This window comes from Monocercomonoides exilis (assembly GCF_001643675.1).
Source record: "Monocercomonoides exilis strain PA203 chromosome Unknown scaffold15-1837935, whole genome shotgun sequence".
In the NCBI taxonomy this organism is placed as follows: Eukaryota; Preaxostyla; order Oxymonadida; family Polymastigidae; genus Monocercomonoides; species Monocercomonoides exilis.
This window is the reverse complement of record NW_027150560.1, coordinates 1,241,897-1,257,053: the sequence shown is the minus strand read 5'-3', so window position 1 is coordinate 1,257,053 and position 15,157 is coordinate 1,241,897. Positions and strand designations below refer to the sequence as shown.

General features: G+C 34.6%; 3 protein-coding genes across 3 annotated transcripts; 1 reads left to right on the top strand and 2 right to left on the bottom strand.

The window, feature by feature from the left end:
* Positions 1-2,126: 2,126 nt before the first annotated feature.
* Positions 2,127-3,964, bottom strand: MONOS_1037 (putative START domain; the record flags this gene model as incomplete). Its single annotated transcript, XM_067862814.1, has 7 exons — positions 2,127-2,484; positions 2,541-2,644; positions 2,690-2,961; positions 2,989-3,089; positions 3,446-3,601; positions 3,694-3,809; positions 3,956-3,964. 7 exons carry the CDS (start codon positions 3,962-3,964, stop codon positions 2,127-2,129), a joined length of 1,116 nt encoding a protein of 371 aa, XP_067730058.1.
* A 7,575-nt stretch (positions 3,965-11,539) lies between these two features.
* MONOS_1036 (uncharacterized protein) lies at positions 11,540-12,830 on the top strand (the record flags this gene model as incomplete). Its single annotated transcript, XM_067862803.1, has 3 exons — positions 11,540-11,743; positions 11,881-12,249; positions 12,384-12,830. The coding sequence occupies 3 exons, from the start codon at positions 11,540-11,542 to the stop codon at positions 12,828-12,830; spliced, it is 1,020 nt and encodes a 339-aa protein (XP_067730057.1).
* An 813-nt stretch (positions 12,831-13,643) lies between these two features.
* On the bottom strand, positions 13,644-14,150 carry MONOS_1035 (uncharacterized protein; the record flags this gene model as incomplete). Its single annotated transcript, XM_067862793.1, has 1 exon — positions 13,644-14,150. The coding sequence occupies one exon, from the start codon at positions 14,148-14,150 to the stop codon at positions 13,644-13,646; it is 507 nt and encodes a 168-aa protein (XP_067730056.1).
* Positions 14,151-15,157: the final 1,007 nt, after the last annotated feature.

Below are 15,157 nucleotides of genomic sequence, written 5' to 3'. Positions count from 1 at the left end.
TACAAAACATGTCAGAAATAGGAAATATGGATTCTTCCAAGGATTGTAGAGCTAAATTTGTAAATTTTCGCTCGAAACAAATTGTTGATAGCGAACTGATCGAGCATATGTCAGAATATGTAATGGAACTTTTATCATTAAGCATTTCTGAATATACACAAAAATCTGAGAACAAATTGAAATGTGGGAAAGTGTTTTTATCAGAAACGGGTAAAAATTCTCAAAAAGAAATCATTGAACTGTATAAATTTATTCGAAACATCAGCAAATTTACTGTTTGTGAACTGATTTGTTCGTTTGTTCTGTTGAAGAAATTTGTACACTGGGATTTTCGTGAAAGATTGGCATTTAGAAGTGGAGTATTTTCACGAGATAACGTTGGAACAGTAATTTTGTGCTCTGTAATCATTGCTATTAAGTACATCAGAGATTGGGACAATGCTTGTTGGAACAATTTTTGGAGCAAGTACTTTAATATTCAATTGAATGTGATAAATGCTTCGGAAAGCGAGTTCTTGCGTGCAATAAATTACGATTGCTTTATAGATGAGAAAATTTATGAGTGCATCTTTTCAAGGCTATGCAATCCTTTTGAAGGAGTGAAAGCTTCAACAACAAGACCGGTGCATTTGAGTTTATGTGGATTCGTTGATATTTCATTCTGATGAAATTGTTTTCATCATCAAATATTATTATTCGTTGTATTATTCTATTGTAATATTTGCGGTGGTGCTTTTTTTTTCGAATCTCGCACAGTTGTCTGTTGTATTTATAAAAACGAACATTCTTTATTTTTTGTGTTGAAATTTTTATTTTCATTATAATTTTTACGTTATTTTAAGTAATTTTTGATTTTCCTGTTCATGTTTTTTTACAAATTTTAATTGTTTCAATTTTAAAGTTAATTACAAAATATATGTTAAGTTTATGGTATTTGTTTTAAAAATTTGTGAATTTTGCGTCAAATTTATAAGAGTTATTAATTCTCTGTTAAATATTTCTTTTAATGCATCTTGAGTTGATCGAATAAATCAATGTGAAGTTATAATTTTTTACAATTATCGCTTTGCATTTAAAAAATCTTTCTTGATTTCAAATGGATCATTTTTACGGGTTTTTTGATTTTTATTGTTTATTTGCAGATCTTACATGATTATTTGAAATTGATGAATCTCGTTATGTTTTGGTGTTTGTGCACATTCGCGTTTTATGTTATTTTCCGGATTGTTTAAACGTTATTTACTCTTTAAGTTTTGATATACACTTTTGTTTGACATTTTCTTAATGTCATTTCTTAATTTCTTTCTCACTTTTTTAAAATTCTTATTTATATGTTTTATAAAGCTTTTATTGTGTGTTTAATTTCAAATTTTCATTCATTCTTTTTGCATCTTATATGTTCTCTTAAGGAGGATGATTATCTCCAACCCTTTGCATTTAAACGAATTTTTGAACATTTCTTTGTGTTGTGGCAATTCTTATCTATTTTTATTTGGGATGATATTTTTTTCTTTTCGAATTTTGTTCTGAACAATGTTTTCTAATTATTTTCTCAACTCTTTAATTTTTCAATGTTTTTTGGGCATTACAATTTAAGAATTATTATGAGATTATTTTATAATAAGTTTGGAACAAAGCAAGGATTTCCTCATAAATGCTAAAATTTTGCCCCATTTAAACGTATGAAAGAATGTTTTCGGGTTCTTTTTGTTTTTTTCATGATTTTTCCCTTTCTCTTCATGTAAATAATTTAAATAATATTGAAAATAAATGGAATACATCTTTTTTCTCAAAGGAACAAAATTATTATACCATGCTCAGATAGAATTTTTTCATCCATCCATAATAAGACAGATTATTTACCTTTTCTCTTTAAAGTTGAACAAATGATATTCTAAAAAAAACAACGTTCACAAGACCAAATCAATCATTCAATATAAATAACGAAAACTCCAACGACGCACGAAAAATTCTTATAAAAGAAATGATAATATCAATTTTTTTTTAAAAAAAGAGCAATCAAAGTCTTGCTCATTTCCTCGATTCATTTAAGATTATTATCATCGTTATTGGTAATATTTCGGTCCTCTTTGAGCTGCTTTTCCGACTCATTCATACACCCGAGACTAAGAAGGTGAAGTGGACGAAGATAAAGAAGCATCAGAAGCATCTTCTTCTGGAGTTGAGGAGGAAGAAGTATCTTGTGATTTGATTCTTTCCACTTCACCCTTAAATTGATCAAACCAAGCTCCCAGAGTACTGGAATATGCTTTATTTATCACCCATTGCGGAAGACTTCCTTTTAAATCAGTACATACAGTATAAATCATCTTTGTAATCTCAATATCTTTTTCGGTGTCTCGTTCAGTGAAAACAATCCATCCACTTGGATAACACCATCCGCGAATTATACCTTTCTTTTCTGGAATAGAATGGCACTCACAACTAGATCCAGCATATATGTGGCAACCATCGTCTGTAGTCCTAATATATTTGCCATTATATGAATTTAAAAAGATAGGATTGAAAATTTCTCAAACTTGTGGAGCTGAAGAGTAATAAAGTCTCGAGGCGATATAAGTCCAGCACCTTGCGGCTTAACTTGATTATAAGACATGGAAAGTCCATGCCCATCGCTCCAAAACTTCAAACACAACTAACATTTTCAGAAAAATGAATAAGAAAAAACCTCTGTATATTCAGCTGTAGTTTTATCCCAATGCGCCCTTTCTCTCCATTGATCGAGCACTGTCAATACATATGCGATAGGATAGTTTAATATTCCATCTAATCGAAATTCGCTCGGAATTTTATCACTTTTTGATACTCGAGAATATAAATTGAATTCTTTACTTTTTTTAACTGATGTCCATTCAGCTGAATTTTGATTTTTGTATATTTGATGTAAATGCTCCCATACGCGATCTGCTTCTGCTCTGTCTGCTTCTGAAGGAACTTTTTCTGTGGACATTCAATGAATGAATCAACGTATGGTTATGATCAAATTGTTGAATTCAAATATTATTTGACAGTTATGTCCGCGAGAAGGAGATTGATGCAAGACGCTTCGAGTCCAAACTTTCAAAAATCTTCAACTTTTACAAAACAAAGGATTTCGACAATGACTTCGAGGCTCGAGGGAACAAAAGTTAAACAACCTGAATTAAGCAATAAAAAAGCGTTATTGGATCAGGAAATAAGCTTATTGGAAGAGAATTCAGAAAATTTAAAAAAAAGTCATGAAGACTTTTTTGAGGAGCTTTCTGAGCAATTAAGAATAATTGATGATCAATTTTTAAAAGAAGAAGGTTTTTTAAATCGGTTATAGAGTCATTTTAAATAAATTTTTTTCTTTCATTTTCGTACGAAAACTAAAGCGGCTCAAAAATCAGCGAATAAGAAACAACTTCAAATTCTCAAAACAACAGAAAACAGAATTGAAAACAGAGTTGAGGAAGAATATTCCAGACGCCAACAAGCAGAAAAAAGTATGCTCATGTCATTTGAGCAACAACTTTCGGCTATTCGTAATGATCTTGCGAGTATACAAGCTAAAATGACAGATGATGCCCAAAAACGTTCTTCAATTGTGCGACAAGAACTTCAAACTTTATTTGGGAAAATTGAAGAAGAAAGGAAACAAAGAAGCGAAGCAGGAGTAGCTGTTATTTCAGCGTTTGCAAAGGATATGACAGAGCTTCAGCACAGCCTTGCTCAAAACATGAAGGATCGTGAAGATTCGAGAAAGCGAATTTTATCAAAATTTGAAGAAGTATCTCAATATTATCAAGATCAGCTCCAGGTTGTTTCTATTTCATTGGTTTATATTCCATATTTTATGAATTTATTTATTTACTAAATTTTTAATTCCAGAAAGAAAAAGAGGAGAGAGAGAAAGCCGAAGATGCTCTTTTTAAAGCTCTTGAAGATGCGTTTGCAAAGATACAAGATGAACTACCAGCATAAGCACTTCATTAATTTCATTTCCAGCATTCACACAACATGTTATTAGTTTCTTTTTCGAATTCTTGAGATGTTTAATTGAACTTTTTCGAGTATTTTTAAAGTACTTGGATGTTTTTAATCTTTGCTTATTTTTTGATCACAAGTTTTATATTTGAGTATTGAAACTTTTTATGTGAGAATTGTTATTTAAAAAACAATGATTAACGCCAGAAATTTTTACAAAGATTCATTTGCTTATTCTCGAAATATCAGAAATATTTCGAAGCAAAAGAGTCTTTAATGTTTTGTTTTTCAGAAATCTAAACTCATGAAAGAATATGAGTTTTATCAGTTAACATAGGGTGTTTTTTTTTAAGGCATAAAATTTATTTGTTGATAAAAAAATGAATATATATATATATATATATTCAAATTGCAGTTGTACACCAAAAATTATTCAAAATCGAAAAAGTTTAATTCAACATCGAAATTTATTATCATCAAAAAATTTGAAAAAAATTTGAAAATTCATGCTCATGACAGTTTCTTTTCTTTCAGCTATTGATCTGAGAAATTTGTCAATTTCAATTAGAAAAATATTTTTTGTTGTTTTTTTTGGTGTTTGATTGTGTGAAATAGTGGAAATAGGATAAAACAGAATAATAATTAAATTCTTCACATGTGTTCAGGAGACAATAAGCAATTTTTGCAAAAAATAAAAGCAATAGGTTAGTTCATGATCTTGTTTCGTCCACAAAAAGACTGAAATTTATCTCATTTATTGAAAACGAAATGATTTGAATTTCTTTAATTGCATAAGAAAACTATTAAATAAAACATTTTCAATTTTCAAAATGTGATAATTATCGATTGAAATCAGTCTTAATTATAAAAAACAGTTGTTAAAAACGAAAGAAAAACATTTCCAATAAATAAACATTTGCAATTGTCAACATTTGTTTCAATAAAATTTCCTTGGTTTTGACTTGAATTCAAATTCTGAACAAATTATCTTCTTTTTCGATTTTGAATTAAACATTTTCGATGTTGAATTAAATATTTTCGATTTCAAATTAAACTTTTTCGATTTCGAATAAAACTTTTTCGATTTCGAATTAAAGTATTCCGATTTCGAATAATAAATTTCGATTTTGAATTAAAGTTTTTCGATCTTGAATAATTTTTGGTGTAATTATCAAAAAAAAAAAATCAACAATGAATAAAAAATATTATCCGTTTATTTTCATTTTATTATTTTTCTTGTATTCTTTCGTTCATCATCATTTTCAAAATCATCATCTTTTGAAATTTGGGATTTGGATATTTTTCTTTTTTCTGTTTCTCTTCACAAAACAAATCTTTTCCGATTTTTTCTTCAATAGAAACATCTCTTTTCTTCTCTTTTTTTATCTTTTTGAATTCTTTCCATTCATCTAAAAATGCTTGATCAGAAAAATTTTTTCCATGGAAATTGAATTGTTGGATTTTTATTTCTGCTGAAATGAAGGAGTGTAATGTGATTTGGCAAAAATAGAATTCGACTGTCCAGATAGTGCTCCACCATTTTTTAATGCAGAATGAATTGTTGAAGGAAGCAGTGCAGTTTGTAAAGCCTATGGCAGGACATGTGTTACTGCTTTTCTTCGAAGTGAGAATGAAGATGAAAATTGAACAACATAATGGGTATTGAAACTTTTTTAAAAAATAGCAAAAACTCCACAACCAAATGGTGGTGTTTAATGAGTGCTTAGTTGAATAAAAGAAACTGAATCAATTGATGCATCTGTCAATTTTTGCCATCGTTCTGACTATGCTCTGAAGGATATGTATCAAGAGAAGAAAGTATCTATCTTCAATTTTTTCGAGCTATTTTTTTCCTGAACAATTCCCGGCAGTAGTCTCTTTTCAGTGTCTCAAGGAAACAATAAATCAATCATCCATTCATCATTGTTAGCACAAACGTGAAGCTGCGAGCTGAGCAAGACATTCATTTCAGGGAGTAGTTTTTTCAATGGCCACAGAATAAGGCTTGGCAAAGAATAACCATCAACTGCAACTGCAACCACAAGAGTGTAGTTTGATATGTTGATTGGAGCTTTTGGAAACCCAACCGGAACGTCTGAAGGATGAACGGTTAGTTGTTTTGTTGAATCGGAGAGAAGAAGAAAGGATTCGTTGGAGTTTAAAATAAGTGAAGTTGAGTATTTGTGAAAGTCATGAATTGTTGAAAGAAGAGGGAAGAAAGGTTAAGGAGACAACTTGATTGAAACAGATGAACGTTGAATGTTAAAGTTAGGAGAAATAAAAGTTTCAAAATATCAAATTCGTTTACGAACGAATGTGGTGTTGATTTTAATATTTCGACTTTCAAGCTTTCTTCATCTTCACATCGAATTTTTGTATCAGTTAGCACTGATTCCATCTTTAATAATTATTAGAAATAAACATTTAAAAGAAAGAAGTCAAGTGCAAACCAGTTGTTTTGTTTGAGAAACAGAATAACTCACTCCTGTCAAACTTTTTATTTTTATAACTCCAGTTATCACTTTTTTTTTTAGTGAACAGCTCTGGTCGACAAACTTTTCCATCGGTTCTTCCCTTTTCAACAGCAGTAACGGTTAGGTTTATCGATGAACGAGAGAATTCGTTCAGATCAACTGAGTCGGATTCACGTTAATAACAATCTGATTTGATTGTTGTTATGTGTTTTTGTAGGTGAAAATATAGACATTCAAGCTACATATGCACAAAGCATGAAATAATTGTTTCACTCATAATATTATTAAACTCAATCAGATTTTAAAAAAATTTTGAGTATCATATTTGTAAACAAACATCATTGACATAATAACATCATGTTTTGTGACATCAAACGTATTACAATAAATAAACCAATTTATTTCAAAATTTTTCATCACAAAAAGTTTATCTCATATGTATAATTTTTCAATGAAAATGCCTGAAGTCAAATATTTTGTCCCACGTGAATTTAAAAATTTGCAATATTGGAAAAATTTTATCAAATCTCTCATTTTCATCAATTAACTTTCTTTTCTTTGTATCACTCCAATCTCAAAAAAATTGGTTTTGAACTTTTTTTTCCAAAAAATCCTGTTGATAATTTATCAAGGTGAAAACAAAAAAAAATTGTTATTAACAAAATTTCATTCAAACTCACCAAATATCACCAACATAGAAACGAATACTGAACAATGTTGTTATTTCCATTCCAATGAAATTTTGGAAATTGGTACGATAATTTGAAGAAAATATTCAATTTTCATATAACGCAAAAAATCAAACAAAATGAAATTTTCAAAAATTTGATTCCATATGGCACATAATTTTTTTGATCATCCATTTTCAATGTTTATTTTCGATTTCAAAAATCTACACAAACAAACCGATTTTGAAACCACATTTGAAACAGCAAACAATATAATGAAATTGAAATTTAATAACAAATGTGAAATTTATTATCAACGTTTTAACGTCCAGAAAAAAATTTTTTTTGAAATGAATTTCAATTTTAATTATGCCTCAACCAAAAATGCCAGTTTTTTTCTAAATTATTAATTATTAATCAACAAATACAAAATGTCAACAATCTTCGTGAAGTTCGGTAAATTCATGATCGATGTTTTGATTAACAACTTCCATATTAAAAACTTTTTGTCATTGTTCTTTCAGAAAACATCTTCAAAAAAATAAACGAACGCGATAAAAAAAGGACGTTGTCGATAATTTGACGATTTTAACAAAAGTGCATTTGTTCATTTTCTTTAATGATGAATAAATTTGCAATGATAAAGATTAGCAAAAAGTTATATAATTTCAGATATTCAAGTGTTTTTATTAAATTATTGTCTTGAAACAAAATGTTTCTTTTTCCTTTATAATCTAGGTTAATATGATTAGATTTGCTTATCAAATTGTTTCCTTTGATCATGGGCATTTAGAAAATATTAACCAATGAAAAGAAGCTTTTGAAGCTGTTAAACTGGTATTTTATGTATTCTTGGTTGATTTATTAAAAACATATATTCTCCTTGATTTTATTCTTATCGTTTTCATTTATTGAAACAGTCAACATGACAGTTCTTCGGAAATGTTTTATTGTTTATTGTTGTCACTTGTGTTAAAAATTGAAAATTCAAACTTTTGATAGAACAACATACTTTTTTTTTAATTTGAGATTAAAATCGAATGAGAAATTTAAAGAAAAGAGGATTGAAAAAAGAGAAGATCAATGAAATTTAAATTGTTTTTAAGATTCCTTGAAATGGAACAAAGTAATTGTTTATATTTGACGAAAGGAAAATTAATTTCGAAATAAAGAAAGGATAAATGAATGAGATAGAATGAAAAAAGGATTTTTCAATTATATTTTTATTTCCGTTATTAAAAAGGTTATTATGAGGATTTGTACATAATGGATTCAAAGGTTTCTCTCACCAGAAGAACCTGCAGAAGTTACAAAGATGGAAACAATAAATAAAGAGTTTGATGAAACTTTCTGTTTTTCGATGAAATTTCTGTTTTCAATTCTCAGCCTTCAATTATCTGAATCAAAATATTCGTTGTCTTCAATTCCTTCGTCTTTTTTCTTTCCCAAAGCAAGAACTTCCAACAGAACAAACATATTGATTGAGACATTGTGTTTGATGAAGGCTGGATTGGAGACAAGCTTCAATTCGATTTCTCGTTTTTCCTCCGAATGTATCATTAACATCGTGGCAATCAGAGTATTTGAGGACAAAGTGTTAGAAGAAGCACCCCATTTTTCCGAACATGTTTTAGAGAGGAGAAAATGAGAAAAAGTTAATTAAAAAAGCGAGTGGAGAGAGAAATAAGGAAGGAGAGGGGGAGGAGAAGAAGGAGGTAGAAAAAGTGGTCGAGCATGATATTGGGAAAAGAGTGCTAAGAGGAGGAGACATATCTCTTGATAGAAATGGAGATACGAGGAATTCAGAACACATAAAACATGAATATAACTGAAATACCGGGATGAAGAGATTGAAGAAAGAGAACGATGAACTGAGCAAGTTGCTGAAGGAGGTATTTTGCTGTAACGAATCGAACCACTTGCAAGAGCTGATGATCAAAAAATCAATTGAAGCCAGCCTTAATGATAAATAAGATCAAAATACAATGAAAAGGGAAAAACAGAAGGAACGCAAATAGATGGAATCACGAAAGTGAAAGCAAAAAATCCGAACATCATTATTGTCCATCGTTTAAACCGTTTTCATTATGATTATTATCTAATTCTTCATTATGATCTTCCACATTTTTCCCATTCTTTTCTAAACACATTCAAAACTTTTCCTTCAAGAAATATTTCTTAAATGAATGAGGATATTAAAAAAGAACTGCTATTATTCCAAGTAGTGTCAGTAAATAAAAGATTTCCTGGTTTTTAAATACTTTTATCATAATATGCGAACAAACAAAAAGCTGAAAGGAAGGCGAAGGAGAAAGAGAAGAATGAGATAATGATAAAAATGAGAAAACCTTCTCATTTGCAATTAATATTCTCAAAAGCCAAACACATTTGCATAAAACCATAAGAATGAGATAAGAGATGAGATAGACAAAAGCACTGCAATCAATCCATTTGAACCTTTTCCAATGCAATCTGATGAAAGAATATTGTTTTCTTCTTTTTTTTCTTCAAAAAGAACTAAAATTCCTTCTCTATCATCTTCCTCTTCCTCTTCCTCTTCTTCTTTCCTCTTCCTCTTGTTCTTTCCTCTTCCTCTTCTTTTCATCCTCCTCCTCATAATGAAGACCATCGTCTTCATCGAATCAATTTAATTCCGTGCGTTACAAGTGTACACACTCTGCATTTGGCTGAGTGGTAGGATGGGAAATATTCTTTGCACTCGGGATTAGAGCTGCTGATATGTGAGTTAGTCGTAAACAACTTTTAGAAGGCAAACAAGGAGCAAGGGAAATAAGAGGGGGCATGAAGATGCAGAGCGCACTTTAAAAAAGAATATACAGAAGAGCAGGTGAAAGAGGATAGGAAGCTGTCTGCTAAAGGAATAAATTTTTCTTCCGAAAACAAAGCTTCAGAATGAATATGCGACGGAGAAACGAACCGGATGAATAAGTTGGGAAACATGAGAGATGACAGCAAACTCAACCTAGTATGTCAATCGGAAGAATACAGCAACTTCAACCTGTGTTGGCAGGTGTGCAAATGTCTCACAGAAGATACCTTCAATACATAAGAATTGAAAAGGTTTAAAGAGTGAATATGATTTAAACAATTTGAACATAAATCTGATTGTAATTGCTGTTGATTTGTCAAAGTGCATAAAGTCCCTTTTTGTTGGTTCATCCTAAGGAATCTTTTTTTCATTAGCTTGTTCATGCACATCCATAGAATCAATCCGATTTTTATTTTTTTATTCATTCCGTAGCAGTTCCCTCCTTCCCTGATATCTTCAATCCTTTCACAAACAAATACAACTTAGAAGAAAGATAGCATTCATTCAAGAGACAATGCAGCAACATATTGCTGAAAAATGCAATTCATATAATTCCAGTTGGGTGAAAAAAAATTGAAAAATCACAATTTTTTCACCTGATTTGTTCCACAAAAAATCAACGAATGTTAACAATCAACCGTAATTTTTACTTGTATGATTAATTCATTTTTTTATCTCAAATATCAACATTTGACATATTTAGAATTTCAGTTTTCTTCGTAAATGTTATCAAACTGGTACAATTTTTAAAGTTTATTTTTATTTTTTTCTGTTTATTAACTGCAATTCATTCAACTTGAATTTTCTTTTGCAACTTTTTTGACAAAATGAGTTTCACATATCTTTTATTTGAGATATAACAATCATTATTTATGTAATCTCATTATGCAAATGAAACAAATTTACATTAGTTTATTATCGGGAGATTTTTAATAATGATTGAGTGTTCCAACTTTTTTTGTTCACTTTCTTGTTTGCTGTTTTCGCTCTGTTTTTGATCTTTATGTGTTTTGTGCTCTCACAGACTACGGAAAGAAGTTGATACATACTGCACTTCCATCGCAGATAAAGCGTGCCTGGTCGCCGTTTGGGGGCAGAAGCACGCAATTGCGCTCGACTCCGTTCCAGCCTTCGATCGCAACGAAGCGCGCTTCTAAGACTGCGGGCGGGCAGACGAAGTTTCTGGATCGATCTCTGACCCCCATTCGAAGAGAGAATGCGATTGACACAAGTGTGTGATTTGGATATTTGTTGCTTTGTTTTTGATGAGTATGTTATCTTCTGTGGGTGTGGGGTTTTTGTGATGCGCCAGCTGTTGCAGGACTGGGTTTTGAGGAGCCTCGTGGGATGGAGGAAATAAGGACTGGCGATTTGTGTGGCAATTCCTTTGGATGATGAAAATGTGTTGGAGTTTCGCTTTATGTATTTTTCAGAAATCCGCCTTCGCAGATTGAAGAAAGTGAAAACTTTTTGAGACGGGCGAGGATGCTGGCTTTGAGAGAAATATCGTTTGAGGCGATGGAGCGACGGGGGAGCTGCTTTATTCCGATGAAGTTGCATATGTGGAGAGAGTCGCGAGTCCGCTCTTTTTATACTCAATGGAAGGGGTGAGGCGGCTGGAAGAGCTGTTTGAAGAGATGATGGAGGCAAAGGAGATGCACCTGCCGGTGGTGAGGGAGCAGATTATGCACAACCAGATGTGCATTGATATGACGCTTGAAGATGTGGAAGAGATGCTGGGGAATGCGGTGCAGCGAGGAAGGAGAGCTGCTGCACCAGATACGAGTGGAGCATGCACTTGTGTATGGCGAGCTGTGGAAGGAGTAAGAGGCGGGGGCACGTCAGGAAGAGCGGTTGCAGGAATAGCTGAGAAACAAGGAGGAAGACCTGGAGAGGACGAAGGCGAATGCTGGCAGACGCTTAGCAAACGGACAGAAAGTGCGAGTGGCATGTTATGGAGCTGGAAGTGGAGAAGGAGGGGCTGGGGCTGCAGATCCGGGAGCTGAAGGAGCAGCACGAGGAGGCGAAGCAGGAGATGGAGAAGCGGTACTCGGAGTTCAACATGCTGCTGCAGAAGATCCGGGACGACGAGCGGATCTCGAAGCGGACGAGGGGGCTGGCGGAGCAGCTGCAGGAGAAGGTCAAAATCATCCGGATGCGGGAGAGGAAGATCCTGGAGCTGAGCGAGAAGAACAATGCAGAGGTGAAGGAGCTGCAGGAGCAGCTGGTGGCGATGAAGGAGAAGGCAGAGCTGTTTGATGTGAGGATTGAGAAGGAGAAGAAACGGCGGACGCAGCAGGGCGGGGTGGTGTGTGTGGATGGCAAGCATTGACTGGTGGTTCGTGGTTTACACTTTTCATATCTTCTTCGTTGGTTTCTGCGGAGGGTGCGATGCTTCCGTCTTCGATAACGTTGATTCTGCCTTCTGGGCTGTGTCAAAAGTGCCAGGAGAAGTTTGCAGCGAGCATCAGGGATGGCAGCGCTGTGGTGCTTGGGCCAGACACGAGCGGGAAGGGGGTTGTTGTGAAAGCGGGGAGCGGGGTGAGTGTTGTGGGCGAAGCAAACAGCAGTGGGGGAGAAGGAGGAGGAGGCGGAAGTGAGGGAACGAGATCATTGATCAGCGAGAGATCAGAGAAGAACAGTGCTGGGACCAGTGGTGGTGGTGGTGGTGCTGAAGGAGGAGTGGATGCAAGTGTGCGGCAGAAGATGAATAAGATGGAGAAGGAAACGAAGATGCTGATGGCGCTGTCGAAAGTGCAGAAGCAGACGATAAGCGAGCAGAAGGCGCTGTATAATGAAGTGATTGAGAAGCAGCAGACGGCGCTTGCGCAAAAGAAGCAGGAGCAGAAGAAAATGAAGAAGTTAATAAAAAGGCCGAGCAGTGACTGATTTTGCAGGTGAAGGAGCTAAAGAAACAGGTGGGACGGTGAAACTTTTGAGTGAGCATGGAAGGTGAGGTTGATGAGAAAGGGGTAACTGCGCTGTTATTGCTGGAAGTTCCAATGGCGACCGAGCGGCTGATGAGAAAAGAATCATGGTCGTAGGTGCAGGTGGTGTCAGAAACGGTGCATGTGCTTCGGATGCAGCCCACTCGGCGGTCGTCTGTGCCGATGGAGCGGCTGCTGACGTTGCTGAAGTTGGGGCTGCTGCCGTAGCTGGTGCATAAGCTGTCGACGATCAGGGGGATATTCGGAGACAAGGTTGCGGCAGACGCGGGAGGGGGCAGGTGAGGGGAGGCAGGGGTTTGGGGACTTTGTGTTCATGTGAATGTTGGAGAAACACACGGAGCAGAAGAAAAGTGAGCGGGTGCCGCAGGGGATAATCCACGAAGTGGAGTTTTTTTGGATGAAATTTGTGGATGTTAGGTTTTGTGGGAAGCTTGTGCCGGAGGAGTTTATGGTTGACGAGCTATTGTTTTTCCAATTCTTCTAAACGGTGCTTGAAGGAGCGTCGAAGAAGAAGTTCAAAATGTTTTTGGGGGAGTTCGAAGGAATGCAGTCGAAGAAGGGGGAGGCGGATAAATCTGTGTTTCTGGGGTTTCTGCAGAACTACTTCCGGGCAGAGGCAACGAAGCGGAAGGAGTCGATGAATGCGCTGTATGATGCGATATGCAGTGGCGATCCATCGACTTCATCATCTTCTTCATAAACAACATCATCGTCATTGTCATCGACAGGGGCAGTGTGCAGAGGGATCACGTACTCAGAGCTGGAGTCTCTTCTGTGTGTGTGCTATCCACAGACGCAGCGGGCGCTGTCGCTGCGGATCTTCCGGGATGCGTACCGGCTGTCGGGCTGCTGTCTGCCGTCGTTTCCGTCTGTGCTGGAAGTGTGTCAGCAAAATAACTTCATGATGCGCTGCTTGAAGCTGCCGGATGTGTGCGACACAACAGACAGGTGGGCTCCTCTGAAAGCGTCTGAGAAAAATGCAGCTATGAAGACGGTTTATTGGCGCTGGACAACCTGGAGTGTGTGCTTTCGGGGGTGTTGGCAGGGGTGTCATCAGGGGCATGGCTGAAACAGCGGGATGTGGTTGTGCCGAAGGCGGTGACGAAGAAAGAATGGAGGCGAGATCCATTCCGGATAATGCAGCTGCTGGTGGAGCTGGTAGAGCTGAAGCTAGGGAGGAACGAGGTGCAAAGGGCCATCTGTTTTTAGATGAAGATAGGGGACAGAAAGAGTTTGGTGCAGATTCAGTAGTCAATGGCATGTTGGCAAAAGGGAAGAGGAGCAACGTCTTTCAATGTTTTACAATTGTCTGCTTCTTCAGCTCCATACTTATAAGTTCTGAGTTCGAAAGAGATATCCATAAACAATATGTTCCTTTCTTTTGAGTCAACATTATGTTCCATAGATCCTTCAGTTTACCCGATCACATTTTCATCAACAACTTCAATTTCAACGAAATCGTCTTAATTTCCATATTCTTCTTTTTTTTCTTAATTTTTCCCTCTTTTTCCCCCTTTCTCTTTGTTCATCTTCAAATTTCTTTTTTTCATTCTTTTTCATCCACTTTTCTCTTTCAATCCATGTTTTTTAATAATTTTCTTTTTCTTCGTTATCAAACAGAATTTGTTTTCTTTCTCTCAATTATTTGTTAGACATCTTTTTTCATCATTTCATCAATTTCTTGCTCTCGTTTTTTGCTTTACAAGATTCTTCATAAATGCCTTTCAAAATCTACAAAAAAATATTTTTCTTTTCAAATGATTTTTATTTTTTCGGCTGCTCATTCTTCAATGCGCCTCTTCATTTATTATCTCCCGATTTCATAAACGCACCCAACTCTCTCTCTCTCTTTCCACATTCCATTAGCTTTCGTTGGTATCGAACATTCTTGAAAATAATATCCTAATTTCTATTTAAAACAATAATTGATGAAATAATAATAATTCAGACAATTAGCAAACCAATAACTTTTTTTGTGATTATTCTTCACAAACTATCTTCTTCTTTTCTGCCAACAAAATCTATTTGTCACGTCTTTGCTTCGTTATTGATACCAAAAAAAAGGACAAATCCCAACTTCTTTTTATTCTTTCACTCAAATGACTCCTATTGTTCACTTCCTAAAAATTAACAAAGAAAGCGAAAAGGCGTTGATGATGCTGATGAAGATGAAGGCAAAGAAGGATTGGAAGATGAGGAAGGTTAAGAAGAATTTTAAAAAGAATAAAACTTATTGAATGTGACGTGGCGAAAATGATAAAAGCTAAT